Source organism: Mastomys coucha, chromosome X, assembly GCF_008632895.1.
Source record: "Mastomys coucha isolate ucsf_1 chromosome X, UCSF_Mcou_1, whole genome shotgun sequence".
NCBI lineage: Eukaryota > Metazoa > Chordata > Mammalia > Rodentia > Muridae > Mastomys > Mastomys coucha.
Window position 1 is genome coordinate 158409635 of NC_045030.1, and position 25401 is coordinate 158435035.

Consider the following 25401-nt stretch of genomic DNA (forward strand, 5'->3'; position numbering starts at 1 on the left):
CAAACAAACAAACAAACAAAACTTAGCTTAACAACTTCAGCTAACATTACCCTTGATCTTTCCATAAGTTTTAACATATTTTTATTAATTTCCATTATGATACCCTCATTAAACTATGGGTTATTTAGCAGAAGTAAGAATTATACACATTGCTGTGAAGTTATTAATCCAGAGAGATTTGTTGTTTTGGCTTCCTAAAATTTAATTTATTTTTAAGTACCTGTTTATTATGACTCCAAATATAGTTACATAATGGTGTGAGAACCTGGTCCTTATGAACCAGCTGCTTTAGATTTTCTGAGACTTTTTATTATTGATCACATGATAAGTTTTTGTATACGTGCCAAAAGTAGATAAGATATACTTTAAAAGTATCCATTTTCTATTTGTTTGGTACAAAACATATACCCATAAACACATACACATACACACACACACACACACACACATACATACACACATCTCTATTCATACATATATGCATATCTACCATCAAGTTTGTTCACTGTGGTGTTAAAATCTAAAATCTTGAGTGTGCTTTGTTCTAGTTGTGAAAGAAATTTACTGGAATAGAGTCCTTCAAATGTGTATGGATTTCTCAAGCTTCCTTTATAATTCCAGGAACTTAGCACTTTTAAGGCTACATGATTAGCTTCTAAGTTGTTGAATGCCTTGTTCACTGAGAGTATACAGCAGTACAATAAAAAAAGAACAAAATGCCAATTAGAAAAAGTTAATATAAATAAAAAGTCCTACAATGAACATAAATTTTGTAACATTGTTTACTGAAATGTAACCAATTTATATCTTTTCATTCTTTGTAAAATGGTGAAAGAAGAGGAAAAGTCCTTTGGGGATTTTTATTGTTCTATTTAATCTTCTAGGGATCTTTTGTTGTTGTTGTTGTTGTTGTTGTTGTTGTTGTTGTTGTTGTTTTATTTTGAGACAGGGATTAATCCCAACATGGCCTCAGATATAATATGGAGCTGAGGCTGGCCTTCATCCCTTGATCTTCATTCACCTCAAGTGCTGGGATAATAGACCTGAATGATCACACTGTTTTTTTTCTAGATACTTTATTATTATGATTAGCTTTAATTCTCATCTTAATACAAACTAGAATCATCTAGGAAGAGTCTCAATGAGGGGTTCTCTACATTGGGTTGGACTGTGGCATGTTTGTGGAGGACTGTCTTAATTAAGTTAATTGATGTGGCAATGCCCAACCCATTGTACGCAGTACTATTCCCTTGGCAAGGAGTCCAGAACTATATAAGAGAGGAGGAACTGAGCAAATGGAAGCAAGCAAATAAGCCTGTATGCATACATTTCTCTCTTCTCATGCTTCTAAATGTAATCTGACTTGCTATTTGAGGTTCCTGTCTCCATTTACCCATAATATTTGATTGTAAGTGAAATAAATGTGTTTTTCCTCTCTGTTGTCTTTTGGTCAGGGTGTTTTATTATAGTAATAAAAAGAAGCTAAAACACTTACCAAATCAGAATTATTAGTTAAGAGATTAAATTTTCAGTAATGAAGAATCTCTCCTATAGCCTATTGTCAAGAGCACATGCTACGTTTGGAGATGCAGATTGCTGGTATTTCTCTAGTCCAAGGGTGGGCCCAGACTCCCTAGTACCACAAAAAATTTGAAGAGTACACTGTAAATTAGATAAACATACTGTACTCTTCTTGTCCAAGCTTCTAAAATAACTGTGACTCAAACAAAAATCAACATCCTCGAAGTGACACTTCTTCATTATCAGATGGTTTAAAACTGAAAATGTCACTAAACATTAAAAATTGAATAGGGATAAACGACATAGATATATGAATTTTAAAAAGCCCACCGAAACTGACATGAAGAGTGAGCTGCACATCTGCTACATATGTGCAGGGGCTCTAGGTCCATCCAGCCCATGTCTGTTCTTTGGTTGGTGATTCAGTCTCTGAGAGTCTCAAGGGTCCAGGTTAGTTGAATCTGTTGATCTTTCTATGGAGTTCCTATCCCCTCTGAGGCCCACAATCCTTCCCCCAACTCTTCTATAAGAGTCCCCAACCTCCATCCAATGTTTTGGTGTGGGTGTCTGTACCTGTCTGAGTCAGCTGCTGGGTGGAGCCTCTTAGAGGACAGTGCTAGGGTAGGGGGATACCCAGGAGAGGGGGCCTCTGGCCCCTGAGAGAAGGAGAGGGGTGGGGTGAGGGATTATGGGAGGAGAGTGACTGGGAAAGGGAGATAGTGATCAGGAATGTAAAGTGGATGAAAAAAAAACCCTCAGAAAGATAAAAGAATATTGCTAGGCAATGTAAAGAATCATTACAGAGACTGATGATTAAAATGTAAGCAGGTCTACCAATTCTTTATTCTCATCTAAGTTTACCACTCATGCTTGGTCATTTTAGATCTATCATCTGATAAAAATTGATCCTTTTAAAAAATGACTTTAGCCTCTATATAAAGGTAAAAAAAAAAAAAAAGAGAGAGACAAAAATCTAATAAAGTGTTGGTGGAGGAAACTTCATGGTAATAAATCTTGTCAAAGCAAGAGAATGAGCAAGACCAAAGTGCAAGAAAAATGTCTCTCAAATGTCACAGTACATAAAAAGCATCAAAGACAGATCTAGACCTTTGGCTGAATAGTAAGCTTATTCTTTCATACTTCAGACATCATGTCCATTAAAAACACCAGCATTCAATTAACATAAAATAATTAAAAGAGCAGAATTGTCCCTGGGTGAGAGCGATCAAATAATAATTGAAGAAACTACAAAACAATGGGTAATTCTGAATACATTAAAATTCTGCCCAAATCAATAATAGTGGCATAAACTAAAAAAAAAAAAAAAAAAAAAAAAAACCTATATAAAAACTACCAGTTAAGAAATTATGACACCAAACATGGATAAGGTGGGGTTAACAAACATTATTCTACAGGGCTAGTAGCAATGAACTCTTACAGCTATATGACTTATATGATGGAAGTTTGGTATAGATTATCAAACAAGTCCCAAGTATTTGTTTATGAACACAATAATTTGATTTCAAGACATGAATCCAAAGGAAGTCATTTTAACTGCTTCATAAAGTTGTACTAACAAAAACATGGAAGCAATATAAATGTCCCAAAAGTGATTATCTAAATTAAATGGTAACTGTCTTTTATTAATAGATCCAAATACTGAAAATAAACAATGATGCCCTAATAAGAATGTAACATACAAGTCATAAGCAGGATGGTCATTTAACTTTACTTTCATAAGCATATAGACAAAAGATTAGGGGAAAAAAATCTATCTAGTGTTGGTAGCACTATTTCTAGAAGGTATGGAGGCTTTTGATTTTTCTGCTATTGACTAAATTCATTTAAATAGATTCATATGCCTGTAAAATTAAACTCCTTGAGCTCAGCTGCCTCTTCACATGTCCTTAGTACAAACACTTCACCCAGACACTCAAGGTCCCCTACACTACATTTCTACTGTTTTCATCCATGTGCACCCACCTCTCATCAAGGTTTACCACAGCAAGCTTCCTACTGCTTCCCTAATGAGCTTCATAGCTTTTGACCTCAGTGCCTTTCCTCAGACTCTCTGACCCATCTAGATCACCTTCTCTACCTGGCCAAGTTCTGCCTACGTTCCTAAGAAATACCACCTGGGTTAGTCAGCTTCCTGTCATCACAACAAGTCTCTTGAGATCAAGAGAGTAAAGGTTTATTTTGTCTTAGAGGGTTAGACATTTGGTTTGTGATCAGTTGGCCTCGATGCTGTTGGACCTGGGATGAAGAGAGACATAAGCCAATGGGCATGTAGCAGGCCCAAACTGTGAACAGCATAGCCAGGGGAGCATCAGGAAAAGGAAGGAAGCAGGGTACCATAATCACCTTTAAAGGCATCATTCCCAGTAATCTAAGACTCCCTTACTCGGTGAATAGCTCTTAAAGATTCTGCCATTTCCCAATAGCACCAGGTTTTATAGCAAGTTTTTCTAGAGTTTGGGAGCTGCCAAGTTTTCCCATGAAGTTGCTTCTAACTCAAGTACTAACCTGATCACCAAGAGGTATCTCTCCTTAGCACTCCTCACCCAAAGAAATTCTTTGAGAAAAGGTTTCATGGATCTTAGGCTGGAGTGCAAATCACTAGGTAGACAAGGATAATTAACTTCTTTGAATTCCAGATCCTCCCACTTTCTAGGATTACAGGTGTATACTGCCATGCCAAGGGACTTCTTCGGTTCTTATTTCTTGTAACTGAGTTCACCTTCTTTACCAGATTGTCTTTGTTCAAATACTTTCACTAGATTGTGCAAGTTAGAAAAATAGCTCTATCATTCAACTTTTTCTAATACTGACAAAGTGCTTTATAGAAGTAAGTAGATAATGAGTGCTTTCGGGACTGAATAAATTATTGTCACAAAGAGAAGTAGAAAGAATGGAAAATGTTTCTCATTTGAGACTCAGCATGGAATTTCTCACAGTAACAATGAAGAAAAGTAATTATGAACCTGTATTTTCTTCTGTGCTCAAAAAACAACTATCCATATTTGGTAATATTTTATGCAGGCATGAAAAAAATGAGCTTGGGATTCCCAAGAACCTGTTTTCAACTGAATGTCTGAAGAGATATCCTTGAGGAAAATAAATACTTTTATTTAGGAAAAACATCATTATGGCTTGTTTGCTTTAAACCTTTTATGAAATGAAATATTGCTAATGAAAATAGAGACTGCAAAGCAAGTGAATATTCTAAATACAAAGTTACTTTTTCTTATTTTGTCTATATATCTGTCTGTCTATCTATATATTTATATATTTATATGTTTTAAATCAGGATTTCACTTTTAGTTCATGCTTACCTGGAACTCATTATAACAGACCATGGTATTTTGGAACTTAAATGTCTTCCTCCCTCAGCCTCTTAAATTCTAGGGTTACATGCACAAACAAACGCCATCAGCTTTACCAAAGTTAATTTCTATAAACCAAACTTATAAGGGATCATGTATATGAACTAAAAAGCCCTATCGTACTTCAGAGTACAAGTGCAACTTTCACGTGACGAAGGCCTTTCATGGTTTCTACTTCCCTTGCCAATCGAAGTCTTTAGTAGTTACAACTGCTGTGGAGATAACTCACATACCAGTTCACCAAAACCATCCCAATAATTAATACCATACACAGTGCCTGATTCTGGAAAAAAAATGCTCGTCTTTATAATATACACAATGGAGGCTGGTTTTTGGTTTTTTGTTTTGTTTTGGTTTGGTTTTTGCCAGACTTTTGGTACATAAATGGAGCTGGTTAGAGATAGTTCTTAATTTAAAATGTCAGTTCTTCCGATGGTCTTCTAATGCATATCGTTAAGTAGTGCTATATGCATTTAAAGAGTAGGTACTGAGCACTGTGCAAGGTATTGAGAAGTGAGATAAACACAAACCTTCGCCTCCAACTTCTATAGGCTGCTATGAACCAAACCCATCCATTATCTACTGGAGGAAATGAACAATAAACAAATCGGACAATTACAGGCTAGGAGGGAAAGTAAGCAGGGCAGGAAGCTACTTAATAACCAGTGAAGGCTTCGCAGATACATTTAAACCCTGAAAAGACAAAAGGGAAAAAAAAAGACCTAGCCTTACATACTAACTGGGGAAAAACATCCCAGGCGAAGAGAAATGGAAATGTCCCAAGATACAGACAGACTCATTCTGTTTGAAGCACACAAATGAGGCAGTGTGTTTATATTTTTCAAACTGTGGGTCATGTTTTGGATTGTGACATCAACTTTGTAGGTCACTGCATTTTAAAAAAAAAGGAAGTCAAATAGAAAATACATCAGCTACATGGTTTTAGACTAAATATTCAAGTTTGGTTTTGTGTGTGTGTGTGTGTGTGTGTGTGTGTGTGTGTGTGTCTGTGTCTGTATGTGTGTGTATACTGGGTTGCTATTTGTATGTTCCTTAAAGCAGGGAGTGGTCAAATCTGTACTAAGCAAAGACAGAAATAAAAGGTAAGGAAGTAACATGTAGCTAGGAGCCTCAAGACATATGACTTCCCATTTGTAGGCCACGGAGAAGAATTGGGGGAGAAAAATTGGGACTTTATTCTAAATACATACAGTGGGAAGACTGTGAAGGGTTTCAAACTGGGGAGTGACATGATTTAATTTGACATCACAATGTTGCTGAAAGATTACTAAAGTTGAAATCCAAAAGGCTTGAATAGCAAGCCAAGCTAAGACTCTAACACCAGAGATTCTGAGCAAATTGCTTAATCGTACTACACATCACTTCCCTCATTTAAAGATGAGACGGTTGAATCAAGATGACCTTTTAAGACCTTGGAGATTGCATAATTTATCTATTTTCTGCTTGTTCCCTTGAGCATAAGTAAATGATGATTATAGAATGGTCAATTCATTAGTTACAAGTTATATATCAACTTACTATAAACCACATAGCGATGAAGTATACTCCCATAGAAAGTTATTTTAGTAGTGCCTCTTTACTGTAACCAGAAATGATAATAAACATGAATAAGATCTCTGTGCTAAAAGTTAATAGAGTGCTTTTGCAACTCTCTGGTACAAAGTTTGGTGCATGAGGAAAATTGGCCAGGAGGCATGAAAAGATTTACTGGCCAGGATACTTGGAACAGGCTTACTTATTTGTTTTAGGTCATGAAGTGATATATAATACAGAACAGTTCTTTCTACGGTAACCAATGACTGAGGCAAAATCTAAATTGACCACCTACTGGTTTTTAGTTCCATACTTGACGATCTGATACATGTTTCTTCATTTAATTCTCTAACCTTATTTGCATTTCACAGATATGGCAACAGAAACTCAGAACATGGAAGTAAGCTATTTTGTGGAAGGGGGCTACATTAGCATCAATCAAGGCAGACAACAAGCAACCCGAGTGGTTTAAATTCCATATTTATAACTTATTCTAAATGTTTAAAAACACTGTACAAGCACTAAGTCATCAGATTAAGTCCTTGACAACTCAAGTATCTATGACGTTGAACAGAATGTTTAACCAATAAGCCAGTTCTGCACTTACAGAAACTTTCAAGTACAGCATGTGAAGAGATAACTTGTGAGTAGCACTTTTGGTTTTAAGAAGCGGAATTAAGCAAAATAAAAGGAACTGAATTACCAAATTATGTACAAAGTATATGGCAACAGTACAATGGCAGTTTCCAGGTTCGTTTCCTCGTGAAAGGCCAGCAAAGGAGCCATGAACTGCACAGTGTCACCTATGTCATTGGCCAATATATTCATAGCCTGCCAGGCCCATGAACATAAGGAGATGCTAGACATTCTGATTTCTAACTTTCACTAACCGTTTAAAGGAAGAGAGACGCAAGCACACCATCTGCCCCAGTGAAGCAGCGCACATAGTATGGCAAAACCTCTGAAACATGTACAGCATCTTTCCAGTGAAGGTTGAAAAGGTTTCTTAGCATCTTCCGGCAAAAACACCCAGCAACACCCCAGTAAAAGTTGGATACGCTCACTGCACACCCCACTTTAAGTCACAGAAAGCATGCTCACCTGTCACATACTCAGCTTCGAATCTCCGCCGGGTCTCTGAGATTAGCTTGGCTTTATTCTGAGCGTTATTCTGGATGGGAGACACAACAAAACCTTAGATGCTTAAGGTCTTTACCCAGATCACTCCCAACACAGCTCACCTGCACCAGAGCGCACGGGCCCTGGGCCTAGAAGACAGCTTCCAGGCCCAGGCGGCAATGAGGTGCTGCTCACCTCGGCCATGGTCACAGGCGCGGAATCGATTGTAGTTGTAGCCCTCGCTCCTGCCACAGCCAGCAGCCAAGTGTCTCATCACCAGCCAGCCCAGCCCAAAGGTGGACCAAGAAGGGAGGGAGGGGGAAGGGGTCGCGTGACACCAGAACGTAGAAGGAAGTGCCTTCACACTGTCCAATCCCACAGTGTTGTCCGGGGTAGAGGCGGGAATAAGTGCTCTTCTGGGCTCCCACTTGCTTCTCTAAGGAGAAACCCCGCCTTCCGACGTCCTCCTGCACTGCTGTCCCGCCCCAAGTAGCCTGGAGCACTCTGATGCTTTCCCTGAAGCTCAGCCCCTACAGCTCAGCTGGCCATTTGCTTCAACCTCTCGGAGGCTCCGCCCCTCTCAGGTCCCCTCTGGCTACCTCCTTAAGCAGGCTTCGCCGCCCGGAGTTTTTCTGGCAACTATTGGGCCGGTTGTCCCAGCGTGCAGCGCGCGGGCGGGAGGTTTGGAGTCATTTAGTGCAACTGGAACGTGGCGATTTTGCTGCCTAGGAGAACTGGTTTTGTTTTGTTTTGTTTTGTTTTGCTTTGCTTTGTTTTTCTCCTGGCCAGTCGCAGATAATTTGCATTGTGAGTATTCGCTATGTTCGGCGATGATTTCTATTAAGGCTTTTTGCTGTGGTGTCTCGCTTTATAGTGCTGGCAGCAGACCTGCAACTTGGTCTGTAGCCTAGGTCGGCCTCCACTCTCAGACATGAGTTTCCTGTGTCTGTCTTTCTGATGAAGATTACAGGTATAACCAACACAGTTGTGGACTGTGAGACGCTCACAAGGCAAATGTCTTTGAACACTGAGTTCAAGTGGTTATAGAAAGTTAAAAGGAAAGATGTTATATTGAGTTACTTTTTCTTAACGAGGTGGGGGTAGGACTCTTGTTTCTGCCTTGTAAGTGACATTGGTGGTTGTCACAGCTGAAGAATGGGAATGTATCTGATTTCTAATGGGTAAAAGCCAAGGATGCTGCCAAACTTGCAGGACGAGTCACAGTACATATCCAGGGTAAAATGCAAACATTGACGAGGCTGGTAAAAGCTTAGATTTATAAAGTACTAGAGCAAACTTTCTTAGCTTTGGTGGTTTAGTTGAACATAACAATACTGCCTTTCTTAAAAATTGACCTAGACTGAACACTCCTTGTATTGTAAATTATAGAAAACGTTTTCCCAGAGACTGGGGATGTAGCTCACTGGTACAGTGCATGCTGGAGATCTGAAGTTCAGTCCTCAGCAGCCCTTCCCCCCCACCAAAAAAGGCAACCCAAGTCTTACCTCATATGTCTCTCATCTGTAGCTGGTTCACCTTCAAAAGGCATTTAGCATCTTTTCCTACAGCGTTTTTAATATTTGGGTTTGTTTTTTTTTTTTTGGGAAAATTGTTTTGAAAACTTTCATAAAATTATTTGAGTAACTAAAAGTTCCCCTAGACTCCAATTTCCCTGCTTTGATAAGCATATCCTCTATTAAAATTCAACTATCATGATAAGGATTACATTCCTTTTAACTAGTGTGTGATATTCCGTTTATTTTCTTACTGGTAATCATTCCAATTTTTAATTTTTATGTTGCAAATGGGAGTGCAGTATAGAGTTCCCGGTTGTGATGTTGTTTCACGTGTGGGTCCATTTCTCTGGGGTCAGGTTGGACTTGCAGTTGCCAGAGATACACATTTCAGTTCATTGCTGGGTTAAATTCTGTAATCATCTCTCTGTTTCATAAGTTCCTTATTAATTGTGCACAGGTGTATGTGCGTGGTACACATACGAATGTCACAGGATATTTTTCTGGAGTTGTTCTTCCCTCCTACCTTGCTGAGGCAGAGTCTTTCTAGTTTCTGCTGCTGCTTTGCATACTCCAGCTTTATTCCTGTGGGCTTTCCGTAGGGTGTGTCTCTTTCTCCCGTCTCAGGAAAGGAATGCAGTGATTGCCGGGCCCATCACTACATTGTTTTTTTTTTTTTTTTTCTTAGTGAACTCTGCTCCTCCCAATTGTTTAGGCTTGCACTGGTAGCACCTTTACCCATTTCTCTGACAGAAGGTACTTTAAATAGAACATCTAAATAAAGCTTTCTCTTATGATAACACACTCAAGTATCTTCTCTTGGTTACTCAGTCTTGGAACTTTTTTGAGTAAGTGTGACATTGGTACTAGGTGCATGATGTATACCTGTAATCCCAGCACTTGAGAAGCATAGGAAGCCAGAGCCTATTATATAGCATATGATAAGGAAGTGTCTAACAAAATTTGTTTTGTACTGTGCCTGTTCTATTCAGTCTCTCTCTCTCTCTCTCTTTTTTTCCTTTAGGATTAAAGGCCTCAACTGGAATCCATTTGCATTTGGAACTGGATCAACCCAGAGACTTGATGCATTAGAGTGGCTGGCAAGCGAGCAATGCCATTTAATGAGCTAGCAAAGTTCCTGTGCTATAATGGGGAAATCCTTGTTTTTCAGTTGTCCAGAGGAGAGTTTGCAAATTTAGAAATGCCTTCAGATCCATCTGTCTTAGGTGTCAAAAGGATGATATTTGACAGAGAAAGTAGTACATTCCTTCTGATATCCACTGTTTTTTTAAACATCAATGAGAAGGATTCTCATTTAAAAATTCTGTGTTGTAACTGTGTGTCAGATTTCAGAACTAGAATTAACCTTCCTTGCATTTTGATACAATGTAGAAAATACAATAGTAACACTTTCAAATATTATATACTGTTTCTTCACAATCTCAACAAATTGGAAAAACTTTTGAGTTTTGAACTAAACCATGCATTGGATGAGAATGCAAAGATCTTTGATGGCCCTATAGTTTTTTGGCAATATCTCAACCAGTTCTTCTATATCTCTTCTGAAACTGGGAAAGTTACTAATCTATCAGTTAAGCTTTCCTCTATTGAATGGCTAGGTGAGATTGAAACTTTTGGCCTAGGTTTCTTGGGGCTAGCAGAAGCCTCTGAGGATAAATGTACCCACGAGCTTTCAGAATCAGATTATGAATTTTCCAGTTCCAGCCTTTGTGCATATGCTCTGAAAAGTCAAGAAATGCTGAGCAATAGTTACCTGATCCCTCTTGCTTACAGTCATGTGGTAACTCATGTGCATGTCTGTGCCACTGAGATGGTGGACAACCAATTAAGAATGTCTCTGATTGCCCTGACTCGAAAGAATCAGCTCATTTTGTTCCAGAATGGCATTCCTGTAAGAGCATGTCAGCTTCCATTTCTAGGTCCCCGTTCAGTTCAGATTCTAGATGCAGGGAAAAGAAACCGATTTTTCATTGTATCATTCCCGTCCAAGGCCTGTGCTGTTTCGGAAAAAAAATTTAAGGTACGGGTCTTAATCTCAATCGTCTAATAGTTCTGTTTGTAATCTTGGGTTTTTCTAGTGTTTTGCTTCAGTTTTTTGTTTGTTTGTTTTTGTTTTTGAAACATAACTGGGTCTTAATATGTATAGTTCAGGCTGGCTTTAAATTTTCCTGTCTGTTTTCTTGGCCTCCAAAGTCTTAGGTTTAGAGCTTTGTGCTACCATCATATTCAATGATTTTTAGGCTTTCTAAGCATTTCCATTTTGTTAGTCAGTTTTTAATCATTAGTCTTTGTAGATGATTCTTTTTGTATGTTTTTCAATTTTTTTCAGTGTATAGGATTATATAGTAGCTGCCTTTAGACACGCTAGAAGAGGGCATCAGATCCCATTACAGATGGTTGTGAGCCACCATGTGGGTTCTGGGAATTGAACTCAGGATCTCTGGAAGAACAGTCAGTGCTCTTAACCACTGAGCCATCTCTGCAGCCCATTTTTTTTTTGTTTGTTTTTTTATTTGTTTCTTTCTTAAAGTTGTCTGTATTCTACCTGATAGTGGTTTTGGGCCTTGTGTTTGAAGTCATAAAGGCTTTTAGTTTGGATGCATAAATGTATAACTTTAATTATATTTATTTCTCTTTTTATTATAACTATTTATAATTTTTATTAGTGTAACTACATTGGAATGCCTAAGTTAGAGGAAGAACAGTAATTATATTTGTACTATTATATTTAGCAGTTAAGGCAAAACAATACATATGGTGGGATTTAAAATGGAATGGAACATTTGCTAATATTGAATTCTTTACTATTTATGGTTTTCTGTGAGAGGTTTTAGATAATAGAATGAATACTTTATTAAATAATAAAATACTATTTTTAATAGCTGTTTTGTCCCCATATAGAATCTTTCCTGTTTTAGCCATGAATCTGTTCATTCTACTTTATTCTAGGAAGGAATTGAGTAGCTTACAAAAATATAAATGAGCATAAACTCAAGTAAATAATGAAAATCTAAGTCATCAAATATTTTCTTTGCTCCCAGACAAGCCCTTCATAAAAGCCCCAGAGATATTTAATTCAGTGATAGGACTACATTTTCTCTTAGGCTTTCTCTCAAGTGGAAAATGTCTCTGGAAGTTTTGACAAGAATCTGTTTAGTGAACATTTCAAATTTGAGCCCATTGTCAGGTATGCACAGATATTTGTATTTTCAGTAGAAGATTCATATGTTTTGTAGTTTTATTGTCTAATATAGCCACTAGCCCTATAGAATTTATTGAGTATTTGAAATGTGAGTGCTCTGAATTAAAATATGAAATCAACCTGAGATTTCAGACTTAGTAAAGGGCTGGGTATGGAGCTACATCTCAACAGTGGGGAAACCAAGGCTGAACTAATACAACCCTGTCTTTGAAAAAAAGGATTTAGTAAAAATGCAGTAAAATATTATGATTATTAATTGATTATATTGAGTTGAAATGGTAATGTTCTGGATATACTGGATTAAATAATCTGCCCTCCATATCTAAGTGATCTACGTACATTGATTCTGCCAACTGCAGATTTAAAACATTTTACACAAACTGAATATATATAAACTCTTTCCTTGTCCCTATTCCCTAACTAGTACAGTATAACCACTGTAATGTTGAATTTTCATTGTATGTGATATTTTAAATAATCTAGAAATTTTATAGTATATGGCAGAATGTGGGAATTATTATTATCATTGATTTTTTTTGAAGCAGAGTTTCTCTGTGTAACCCTGGCTATTTTGTAGACTAGGATGGTCTTGAACTCTGATATCCATCTGCCTCTGCCTCCTGAGTGCTGGGATTAAAGCCGTGCACCACCGTGCTTGGTTGATAATTATATACAAATACTATACCAATAAAAATCCACAGATTTTTTTAATCTACAGAGGGTTTAGGAGCTAACCTTCCACTTACACTGAAAGGTGACTATACTAAAATTACCTTTACCTTTTTACTGAAAGATTAAAATTATATATGTGCTTCCCATTTTTGGTTCAATTATATTAGTATTAAATAGCAGTGCTTGAAAGATTCATTACAAATATGCATGTACATTCATGGATAGTTCTTTGATGTTTAAATGCCCTAGGAGTCCTAGGAAAGTCAGGATCCACACCCATAAAATCTCACCAACATGAGTGCCTATACATGAGCTGAACACACGAAACAAATATTGTCAGTGTCTCCTTTCTGTAGTTCATTATGCCCTGAAAATGTGGGAAGGCATGTGGAATTTCAGATATGCCGCCTCCCTATAAGTGAAGAATCACAACTTTCGAAAGTAGTACTCTAGGACCAGGGTTGATGTTTCATTATGTAGATTGAAGTGCCCTATTTACATTCTTCTGAAGCATAAGCCACCTTCCTGTGTCATCTAGGTCTATGTTCCTTGGCCTCTGAGTGGGAAGTTGAGCTATTCTGCCTAAGGGAGGTGATCTGATACTTGTATTAAAAGCCTTTAGCTCTATGGACCTTTAAGACATCTCTTAAACTCCTGTCTGCTCTTCTACTATAAATGTAACAGATCATTCTATTTAGAAAGAATGCTTCTAGGTATCCTGCTGTTTGGCCCTGATAATAACAATGCCTCTTCCACCACCACCTGGGTTAAGCTGTTAAGTTCATCCACCTTTCAATTATCAGGGCTACTGAATTCCTTGGGTAATTGGTCTGATTGTAAACAGCATATCCACGGAGGCTTATGGGAAGTAGGTCATCCTTAAATTAGCCATGCTGTAGAAAAGACTCTTTTACCAGAATTTTCCTCACTAGGCTTCCCAAAGTGTTAGTTATGGGAAGTGTTTGAATTTGTACACAGATCATAAGATTTTAATATAGAAATTGGCATGATAAAAGCCTCTAGATAAGCTTCGATAAAATGTGACATATTTGGATTGGGATCCTTCCTATACTAGCTTTAGCTTTAGCTTTAGCTTTTGTATTGCCACTTTCATCGGTCATTTGTAAGAATGAATTTAACAGTTTAAAATTGCGTGGAACAAAATGTCTTATGAGTTTGTTTACATTTTTTCTTCTGTATTCTTCCTGTAATGCTGCCTTTCTTTCAGGTTGTTGCTAAGTGGGAACAACTTAACTTAGTACTGGTAAATGACTTTGCTGGAGTTGGAACTGAACAAGTACTGGTTGTTTTTGAGGACTCTCTGGATACAGATCATCTGACCTCATTTACATTAACAGATTTTGTCAAAATATGGTATTCAGTAAGTTCTGTTTATGTAGTATGATTTTCAGTATATGTATATGAATACAGATATATGATATATATTTTATATTGTTTATATTTTAGTCCTTAAATACTTGCTCCTCTATGTTATCCTTCTCAACAAATGTTATATAAATTGACCATATTTTTTTATATAAGCTTGTATTATGGCATATCTAATGGTCACTCAGATGTCAGTAGTGCTGTAAGTGAACTTTATTTTTGCTTCTGAAATATCATTTTGTACCAATAAGCAATATTGCATTTAAGAAGGAATAAAAGAGCATGAAGCTCCTTCTGAAAAGAAGAAAGGAGTGATGTGAGATGGCTTAGTGATGAGGGCCCTGGTTGCCAAGCCTGATGACCAGAGTTGTATGCCTGGAACCCACATGGCAGGAGAAAGCTGACTTCCACAGGTTGTCCTCTGACCTCCACATTCATGCCAAGATGCGTGCTGTGAAACAGCCCCAGAAATAAAGAAATGGAATGAATGCCATAAATGCTTTAAAGTGCAAGGAAGAGGTGAAGCAACCTTGAAACCTTTATCATAAGAGGAATTATTATTTTCCCCAAAGTTTCAGTTCTAAGCAGAATGGAAATCTCTCCAAATGTGGGTTTTTTTTTTTTTGTGCTGTTGTTGTTTGTACAATGAAGATAATTGTTCTTTGCTCTAGGGTTTTCTAGAAAGTAATGAGCTAATACTTTGTGATACAGTTTACAAATTTTAGGTGGTAACAGTAGGGCCCATAGTGATACGTGTCTAATTACCAGATGTTGAAAATACATTATTTCTTTTTCATGAAGTACTGCCCTTTGGGTAAATATGGTTTGCTTTTTTTGTTTTTGATCCTCTGGAAATTTTAATTTATTTCATAATTTGTGTTGATCTTTTCTGTCATTAGACCAAACCACTGGATTGCTATGAAGACCCTTTGGCTGAAGAGGAGCATGAAAATTATTACTTGGTGCTTCCAGCACTAGAAACCCATTTAGACGTTAGTGTCTCTGTTCTCTGGTTACCTCTGTTTTTTTCATTAACAAGTTCTAACTGAAACACATAGCATTGAAAGAAATGTGATTGCAGGATTAAGCAACTCTGTTTAGATAAAAGGGGTATTTTAGAGAACTCTATGTTTGGGGCACTGCTATAAAAATATGATTAATACTATGAAGGCAGTGTGTGGTGTTTCAGGCCTGTGATTTTAGCACTTGAAAAGGTGAGGAAGGGTAATTGTTAGTTTGAGTCCAGCTTTGTCTATACACAGTCCCAGGGCAGCCGAGTCAATACAGCAAGACCTGTCTCAAAAATAATAACACAAACTGTTGTGATGCTACATATAAGTATGTTGTCTAGAAATGATAACTTTTTGATCTAGGATTTAGTAGGATTGACAAGCTCTATGAATGAAAATAGAAGAAGCCCAGTTTTGGAAGCACTCTGATATATATGATCAGTAGTATGTCATAACATATCTCTTAGAGGGGCAATGAATATAGTGACTTACGCACATTAAAAGACAAGTAGCCGTCTACTCTCACCGTCTTCCTAATGAAGTTCTCTACAAAAGCCAGGTGTGGTGGCGTATACCTATAACCACAGAACTTGAGAGAAAGAAGAGTTTAAGGTCAGTACATACCAAGTTCCAAGCCAGCATAGATGAGACTCATTCTGACAGACCATGAAAGTCCCTGTAAAAGAATTACCACTTTTAGCTAAATGTAATGTACCAGCCATATTACATCTACATATTGCACTCTATTAGTGTTCATTACTGACAGCATTCCTAACGTAATGTCCAAGGCAATTGTTTTCAACCTGTGGGGCAAAATGCCTTTGGGTGTCACATATCAGATAGCCCTGCATATCAGATTGTTGCATTACAATTCCTAACAGTAGTGAAATTACAGTTACGGAATTAGAACAAAATAATTTTATGGTTGGGAGTCATCAGCAACACGAGGAACTGTTTTAAAGGGATGAAGCATTAAGAAGGCTGAGAACCACTGCTTTAAGGAAGGGATTTCTTTGGATACCAGTTTCAGAGAATTCAGTCCCTGCCTTGCCAGCAGCAATTGCTTAGGGCTTCAGATGAGGCAGCATATTGGGGCAGTAGGGATATGGTGGAGCACAGCCACGCATCTCATGGTAGCCACGAAACAGAGTGTGCCTAGGTTAATGTGCTTCTTCCTTTTCACTCTTTTAGCCTATGGGGTAATGCTCTCTCACATCCAGAGTATTCCATGCCCCCTTTAGTTATTATTGTTGGAAATACCCTTACAGATCATGTGTTCATTAATCTTTTTGTCGACTTGAGAAAAGAAACCTGGGTCATGTGGGAAGTGGAAAGTTTTTTAGTAGCTGTTCCTCCCCCACTCCACATTTTATGTGTGATGAAATAATACAGGCCCAGAAAGATTAAAAAGCCTCAGAACTAAAACTAGAGTCCATTGTATCAATTTAGTTGTTAGCAGGGAAGAACATGGAGGACCCAGACCAGGAAGAATCGATTATGTAGCAAATGTTGATGTCATTGTTCGTGATATTCTACAACTGGACACAACACAAATGCTGGTCACCAGAAGTGGAGTGTAATCATAGGCTAGAATTATGTGAGACACTGAAAAGAAAGATTGACAGCTGTTAGGGATAACATGAGCAGCCGCATATCTGATGGACACATGAGGATCCAATTTAGGCAATGTTCAGAAACCATACAAGACTAAAGAGTCTCCTCAGGTACATGTTGAAAATGTGCTAAAAATCAGAAATGAAGCAAAGAAGCTCTGGTAAGACTCCAGGGTAGTGTTGACTTCTAGAAAGAGAAAAAAAAATTGTCCAGGCCTCCCTGGCAGCTCCTAAAGTATATACATTTACTTGGACAAAGTTTTGTGGATGCTAACTTCATTTTTAAACTTCAAGCTTTTCCAAATTGTGCCATTTGGGGACTAAGTAGTAGAGTTCACAATAATATTAAAGCAGGGCTCAGGGTCAAGAAGGATAGTCCGTTCCTATATCAGGATTTTGTGTGGATTTCTGGTTGGAAGGAGATGAAAGGAAACAGTTCTTAACATATGTGGGAAAATTCTGGAAAGGTAAGCCATCTATTGGCTTCAGGATTATGTGTCTACAAAAAGACGGTGAGGAATACTTTGATATTGATTATATTTCTTAACAGTGAGCTTGGTTTAGTTTTATGGTTTAATAACCAAGCTTCATAATATTTTAAACTAGAGATTTGCTATTTTTGTCCTGGAACACAGGGGACAGGATGAGAAAAGAAACCGATAGAGGCCAGTGTTAATTTCAGACGGTCCATTTTCAGTCAGCCCACCTTGAGTGGATACATCTCCTCCCGCCCAAATTATAAGTAACCAAGCAGTGGAGTATGAGCAGTCTGAAGCCAAGAGAGCTAGGCCAACATGAGATGCTTCAAAATATTATTAACTAGACACATTATGCACTTTGTAATGAGGTAAGAGAAATAAATCTGTCTCCTCCAGTCATGGATTTAAAAACAAGTTTAGTCAAAAGAGAGGAAGCCAAAAATTTTTGAAATATGGTAAAACATTTTATTGGAAGCTGTATTAATATTTAAACAGTCTCACATGTCTATTTAAATGAAACAACTTCAGTCAATCCAATGACAAGACTTTTATTAGCAAAGTATAGTCCATGATTATTTTCATCCTTAGAGCTAAAATCTAATAATCTTGTACAGTAAAAGAAATATATAGCTCTATGCCCTGTTCTGAGCCAAAGTTAGTTTCTTCAATAGTTTTCAGCAGGATTTTTGTTTTGTTTTGTTTTGTTTTTTTGTCAGTAGAGTATTGTGTTTATAAAAAGATAAGAGAGGAGAGATATGTTCTATGGAGGTGTGGTGAGGAATGGCAAAGGGGGTGCCTCAGCGGGCCCAAGCCAAGGCATCCCTTCCCCCTGAGGGACCTGCCACACAATGTTATATAGTATAGAATAGAGTTTATTCAGGGCATGGGGAGGGGAGTTAAGAGGGTAGTAGAGGCAGAGAGAGTAGAGGAGGCCAGCCATGAGCACGTGGAAGTGGGGGGGAAGGGGATCAGGGAAAGAGCAAGGGAGGAACAAGAGACCTAGAGAGCGAGGAGGGGGCAAGCAGCCTCTTTTATAGTGGGCCAGGCCTACCTGTCTGTTGCTAGGTAACTGTGGGGAGGAGCTTACCTATCTGTTGCCAGGTAACTGGTGCAGAGCTTAGAATGCTAACATAGAGTATACCAGGACAAAATCAAATAAAGCAGACTATGAATATTATTATTATTATATCTTACCTTTACATTTTTGTTGTAAAAAGTATATGAACAGAATTTCAAACTTCAGATTAAATTTTCTATCCGTGATGTTTTTACTCAGTACTGTTTTGAAACAAACTAATTCAAAAAGAAAAAGAGGGTTTTTGTTGTTGTTGTTGTTTTGTAAATGTAACACTGATGCAAGGCCTGGGTTTTATTCAGAGTGATACTTGTTACTAACTCAGCAATAAAATGGATACTACTGTATGGAGATTCTCAACTTAGTGACTAAACTCTGTAGCACTTCCTTCCGGAATCTTGCTGTGACCACAAAGTGACTCTTTTGTTAAGAGTAACAGTCTAGAAACAAAAGAGCTTTTCTCTGCAAGTGTTCTCTGCAGAGGTTATCTGGTCCTGAACACAGAATAAGCCCTGTTTCAGTTCAAAGTGTGAGTAACTTTTTTTCTTTTTGTTTTATAGAATTCTTTTATTTTTCTTAACAAATTCCAGCAGCATATCTCCTTAAAGGATAAATTTATTGCAAACTCGTGGAAGGCTCTTTTATACTCAGTTTATGGGAAAGTTGATAGTATGCCAAGTGACGAGGAGGTAAAGTTAGAGCAGGTAAAGTTAATCATTGTGATTTCTTTTTTTTTTTAATCATTTAATCAATTGACAATGAATGATTTGTGAAGGACTTAATTTAAATTAGAATAAAGTAGAAAATATTGCTTATTGGGTTGAAAAGAAGAGTGACAGAGCAATATAGCAAAACACTGGATTCAGGAGCCCAATATTTTATTGGTCTGTTTCAGTTCAAAGCCAGCTCTGCCACTTTGTAGCTGTGTGACTTCAAGCAAGTTACTTAACCTCTCTAGCTCATTTGTCTTATCTGTAAAATGTAGAGAATACTACAACTGGCAAAGGCTCCTGTGGTTATTATGAGGGTTTAATGTATTGATGCACAGATGGTATTAAGACATCAAAGTAATACATTCAATAAGTAATACAGTTATTTCTCCTAACTGTGGCTTCTGTTCAAATTGTAAAACTGTATTTATGGATGACTTGAGAATGCTCAGGAGAGTAATGATAAAACTTCAGCAGAATTCTATAAATTACCTATAAAAGGTAATGTAGTCAGTTTTATTAATGCAGAAGTTCAGATCTTGAGCTCGGTGCAAGTCATAGATTGGATTGTTTTCACCATACTTGTGGTATATATTATCAAACTTCATTAAAATCCAGTTTTATGTCCCCACTGGTTCTATATTGGAGAAGTCTTCTTCCACTCAGGTCATGATTCTTGACCTGAGTATACACTTGTTTCATGAATTTTATTTTAGTAAGTTATATGTAACGTTTTTAGTTATTTTATTACGTTCATTATTTATTATTATGCCCTATTATGATTTATTTTAAAATGCTAGAGCCTATTGACATTGCAATATGGTGTAATCATCTACAAACGGCTGTATTCATGGCTATCTTCGGATGGATGTGGTCTATGGTTCTCAGGGCAGGCATGCTTCATCAAGCCGTAAAGCTCCAAAGCTGATTTGCCTTTGGGTTAGTCAGTGTTTTTGTTTGTTTGTTTGTTTGTTTTGTTTTGTTTTTTGTAGTCATCTATTTTAACATTTTTCTTTAAGGGTGGTCTTGTTCCTTTCTGTGATGAAGATGAAAACAGTGTCCCTACCCCTGAGGAAAACTTACCAGACAATTTTCCTGAGCCAGAACATATTGTAGAGCAGATATGGTGCCGGGTTCTAGATGATGACTTAGTTGTTGGTGCGAAAGTCACATCTTTGAAGCTGTAAGTAAATTTTAATGTAATAATGCCACAGTAATGCTGCATACCAGCGCTGCCTAATAGACATCAGCACAAGGCATGTGTAATTTTAATTGTTCTAGTAGCCTTATTAAAAATTGAAAAAAAAAAAAACAAGTGGAATTAACTTTAACATTTGATTGGAGACCTTCTGCCCAAAGTTTCATTTCCATTACTCTCTGCCTTCCTGCCTGCTGAAAATTTAGTTCTTAACTATGCCAACAAAGTTGCTGTTTTCTTCATTGTACAATTTGTGTATGATATTCAGAAAATCATAATATCAACAGTATAATTATTATAAGTTGTTTCTTTAAAGTTCTTTGTGTAATTTTTAGTATATTTTGCCTTGAAATGATTTTTCCATAGGAATGATAGGACAACTTTTGTTAGTTTTGTAAACTTTAGATTTTTTTTTTAAAAGAGAACATGTAGAATAAACCAAATTCTTTTTTCCCCCACAGATCTAATGAGATGGCTTTATCACTGATAACGGATCAAGGCAACAGGTCCAGTTTTCATCTTATGAAGTGTCAAAGTCAGGTGATTACTTTGAGTATGAATTCTTTTCCAGAAGCATACTTGATGTCAAAAGAAACAGGACCAGAGATCAAAAGGATGAAGTTGACCTCTGGTAGCAAGGAAGAGGAAAGCTCTTTTTGTGGACAATCATCTAAGGCAGAAGCTGCACACATAATCACTGCCACAATTTCTCTTTCACCACTTTTAGTATTCAACAAATTGTGTTGCACTGTGCTGCTAAATATTGGTGACAGAGATAATCCTAAAAATACTGTGCATGATTATATTGTCTGTGGCAACCTTGATTTTAATCTACAAGATCTGTATAGTGAGAACCACCTACTGGCATTCCCGAAGAAGCAATCAATAGGTAATTTGATGGGTAATTTTTGTTGTTGTTTGCTTAATTGAATCAGAAGATTTGGAAAAATGGTTGCTAGTAGACAGAATTCAAGGCTAGAACTTGCAATGTGTTTTTCTTGTAGAACATATGGAGGATCTTTTTTCACTTCTTGGAGTATTGCCCAAGTACCCCTTCTGTGTCACATCACCTACCCATGCCCCGAATTTTATGAAGGTATGGCTCTTGAAACACATGAAATGTGAAAGAATTCAAGAATGTACAGAAATATACCTTTATAAAAAGCTACGAAATTGTGGAGCACTCTTCTCCTGGGAGCAGCGAACAGCATTTGAAGGAATTTTAACAATATATTGCAGGTAATGCACATCCAGTTCAAACCAGTTCAGAGAAATTTGTGTGTCTGAGTGTCTAATAACAGTCTCTCAAAGCCAGGTGGTGGTGGTATATGTCTTCATTCCAGCACTTGGGAGGCAGATGCAGGCAGACCTCTGTAATTTAAGGCCAGCCTGGTCTATAGAGTGAGTTCCAGGACAGCCAGGGCAACACAGAGAGACCCTATGTTAAAAAAAAAAAAACAGACAGACAACATCTCTGTGTAGAATTCTGTGCCAGGACATGTTACGGTCATGGCTTGGTATTGCTTGAATGGATAGAAAACTAATATCTGTTTTAGTCTTTTATTGTTTTTGTTTTTTGAACCTAGTAATTATTTTAGAAGTTATCCCTTGTCTATAGTGAATAGTCAGTAAATACTATGCTGCTGTTACTGAGCAAGTGATACATAATCAGGCTAGTAGATTGATTGCTACTAAGGTAATTGGCATAGGACATGTGCATTGATATAATATGCTATCAATGAAGGCATGCATTTTGATTCTATTGATCTTTGTGTTTATGAACAAATATTGATTGCTAGAGCATTTTGCATGTGACTGTTGTGTGTTGTCGCAGTCGTGTCACATCACACTTATCTTTCATTTCAGGAACCAAGGAGTTTTGTTCCAGTGTCTCGACCATCTCATCAGAGTTCTCCCTGAAATATGTTCCTTCAAATACCTGAAGTCTGAAAATGAGGATTTCCTAGTTGATCATTTGTCATCCACTTTGGAGGCAGAACTGGTTACCTTTTGTTCTGTTTCTACTTCTGCCTTTGAGTATGTTAGAGGTGGATATATGTATAACTGCAGAACAAGGGAAGCAGATAATAGAGCCACGACTTTTTCAGGGAGAAGGGCCAAAATCCGTCAGTACAAGCGCAAAGTTCAGAGAGATAAGATACTAAAACACCTGAATATGACAGTAAATGGCAGCAGCTATGCAGAGATGACTTTGGCATTAGCTGAGATTCAGTTGAAATCAGACCTAATTGTAAAGACACTGGCCAATTTGTAATTGCACTTTAAAAATCGTGATTTAAAAATATTTCATAATTATTTACCTCACTTGTTAGCTTTTATTAATATAAAGATTAAAGCTTATTATAATCCCTAGGACCTTGTTTGTGTTATTTTGTTTTACTGTTTTTTTTTTTGTAGTGTGTATGTGTGATGTAGGGTTTTATTCTATAATCCAAGCTGTCCTAGAACTCATTCTGATACCTGGACTTGTCTTATTGATGACTGAAGAAACCTTCCTGTCTCAGCCTCTTGAGTACCAAAATTGCAGGTATGAGCTCTGATGACACAATGTAGTATTTCTAATAGAGCGGCAGTTTATATGTAGTTTTTTGCCTCCCTCTGCTCCTACTAAAGCAAGGGACATTTGTCTATATCCAGGGGCTTTTCTTTTTGTGTGTTAGAATTTGTTAGGTAGCATGTTATAATGTTTATATAAGGAGATAAAGTGAGACAGGGTAACAATCTGTGTTAGTGACACTTTGGACTGGGTGGTTATCTGTTATGGAGCTTTGTGTTATGCTTAATTGGAGGTTTGGTAGCATCTTTGGCCTCCTCTACCTACTAGATGCCCATAATATCCCCGGCATATCTCTGAGGGGTTGTTATCCTTCAAAGGGATCCTTTGAAATCATTCCTCTATGCAAGGACAGCCCACACAGCTAATAACTAAATCCAATAATCCAAAGAACTGAAATGTGAATAATTTAGGTTGAGAAATCTTTTCTTAAACTTACTACTTAAGTAAAAATATTTTGTTCTATTAAAAAAAAACCCACTTGATTCTTTTTGTATATTTTGCTGCTTAGTGGAACATAGCGAGTAAAAACAAGCTTCAAATGGATGAAAATTCAATAAGATTGCCAGAAGCCACAATTTCTTTAAATACCTAGCTCTTCTGGAAAATTAAATATAGTGACAAGTGAGACCAGCATGTGAGGCCCTGGTTATATTGTTTTAATCAGCTGCTCTAAAATTATATAGCTCTGTAGGAATGTAAAGAACTCAGGACATGGGGCTGGAGAGATGGCTCAGCAGTTAAGAGCACTGACTGCTCTTCCGAAGGTCCTGAGTTCAAATCCTAGCAACCACATGGTGGCTCACAACTACCCACAATGAGATCTGACTCCCTCTTCTGGTGTGTCTGAAGTCAGCTACAGTGTACTTATGCATAATAATAAATAAATCTTTGGCGGGAGCGAGCAGAGCGAGTGAGGCTGACTGGAGCGAGCAAAGGTCCTAAAGTTCAATTCCCAACAACCACATGAAGGCTCACAACATTCACTAGAACCAGCAACTAGCATCCTAATTTTTAAGTCATTCTAAGTTAAATCCTCCAGTAGCAGATCCCAACAGATCTGCCACCTGAACCAGGGGCCTCCACTACCTACATTTTGGCTTCCTTGTTCTTCTCCTATCCACCAGCCAACTTTCCTCTCCTCTTCCACCACCCAGTTCTCTGACCCGGAAGTCCCACCTACTCGCCCATCGCCCAGGGATTGGTTCCTTGAAATCTTTATTCATTAGGGGAAGTCACCTAAGTACTGATTCAGTCCTCATCCCAGGCAGCCCCTCTTGTGGAAGTGGAATTAGCATCAAAATACAAACAGCCCCAGGGCTATCCACAACACTTCAACACTGTTTCCAGAGGTTAGCCTTAACCTTTAATAAGGTAGCAAATACAAGATCTTTCTTTGGTAGTAATAGCTGATCTGGAACTAGCACAAGACCACCCTCTTGGACTTACTCAGACTGAGAGAAAGGACTTGGTCCTCTGCGGAGGAAAGAACTCTGTTTGAACCCTGCTTGAAGTAACTAGTCCTAATTCTAAAAGCTGAGAATTATAATCACAGGAAATTAAGCCTTGGAATGAGATTAAAAGTAGATAACATTTTCATTGTTACGCTATGAGTCGAACCAAATGCAGTTTTCACTGCATTGCCAATTACTTCAGAAAAAAATTATTTCTTGTGACGAAAATGAAAGGATTCATTGTTTCTGGCTGCTAGCATTGATACTAGCATATACTTGAAAAAATGTTTAATTCCTCCCCCTCTCTGAGACAGGGTCTTATTGTGTGGTATAAACTGGCTGTATATTCTAGGATGATTTTAACTTAAAAAGCAGTAATTCCTGTTTTAGCTTGAGTGCAGAGATCACCTCTTGCATGCATGTGTGCTACCACCACACAACCTTTGCTTCCCCTCTATTATGTACAGCAGGCCAGCTTCCTTTACATTTTCCTTATTGAGGAGAGCTGTGTGCCAGACCATTTTAGTTGAATCTCAGTATTTCCTGTTGTAGAATATGGAATGATAAATGGAAGGACTATAACTGTCTAACATTTTTCTGTCTTATGTGTTTACAAATCTGAAGAGTTCAGAATTTCAGTGATTTCTTATACCAATAAGAATCCTATGTTCTCAGTTGTCTCCTGTCCTGTAACAAGAGAAGAAACATTGATCTTTTTTTTTTGTTGTTGTTCAATGCATCTTTCTGTTGGAAAAGAAAAAGTGATTTGATGTCCTAGGACTGTTGGTAAAATAGACTGGTATTTTTATGTGACATAGACATAGGGTTATTCAGTTGAGGTTACATCCTTTCCCAGGTTGTGTGAAGTGTTAACCCTTTCTAACCTCTTCTAGCCATCTTATAAAGCAAGGT

At 37.5% G+C, this 25401-nt stretch overlaps 2 protein-coding genes across 6 annotated transcripts in view; one reads left to right on the forward strand and one right to left on the reverse strand.

Annotated features, from left to right (window-relative positions):
* The window catches only part of Mospd2 (motile sperm domain containing 2), a 70007-nt gene extending 62073 nt beyond the window's left edge, over positions 1-7934 (reverse strand). For all 5 annotated transcript variants that reach the window (XM_031371016.1, XM_031371000.1, XM_031370991.1 and 2 more), the window contains exons 1-2: positions 7776-7934; positions 7563-7632 (exon numbers count right to left, since the gene is read on the reverse strand). In XM_031371016.1, the coding sequence (XP_031226876.1) occupies positions 7563-7632; positions 7776-7784 (79 nt within the window). In that variant the 5' untranslated portion in view covers positions 7785-7934. The remainder of the gene's footprint in view (positions 1-7562; positions 7633-7775) is intronic.
* Positions 7935-8088: 154 nt separating this feature from the next.
* Positions 8089-22833, forward strand: Fancb (FA complementation group B). The gene is made up of 9 exons (XM_031371040.1): positions 8089-8387; positions 10119-11135; positions 14218-14370; positions 15275-15367; positions 19113-19256; positions 20282-20445; positions 20922-21349; positions 21465-21699; positions 22327-22833. Exons 2-9 carry the CDS (start codon positions 10206-10208, stop codon positions 22733-22735), a joined length of 2556 nt encoding a protein of 851 aa, XP_031226900.1. The 5' UTR covers positions 8089-8387; positions 10119-10205; the 3' UTR covers positions 22736-22833.
* The last annotated feature ends 2568 nt before the right edge of the window (positions 22834-25401 follow it).

Bases quoted from the DNA above. Each gene is read 5' to 3' on its own strand.
- Fancb (XM_031371040.1), top strand. From the start codon at position 10,206: ATGCCATTTAATGAGCTAGCAAAGTTCCTGTGCTATAATGGGGAAATC. The intron at 19,257-20,281 runs GTAAAGTTAATC...TTTTTCTTTAAG, and splicing joins AGGAGGTAAAGTTAGAGCAG to GGTGGTCTTGTTCCTTTCTG. The intron at 20,446-20,921 runs GTAAGTAAATTT...TTTCCCCCACAG, and splicing joins AAAGTCACATCTTTGAAGCT to ATCTAATGAGATGGCTTTAT.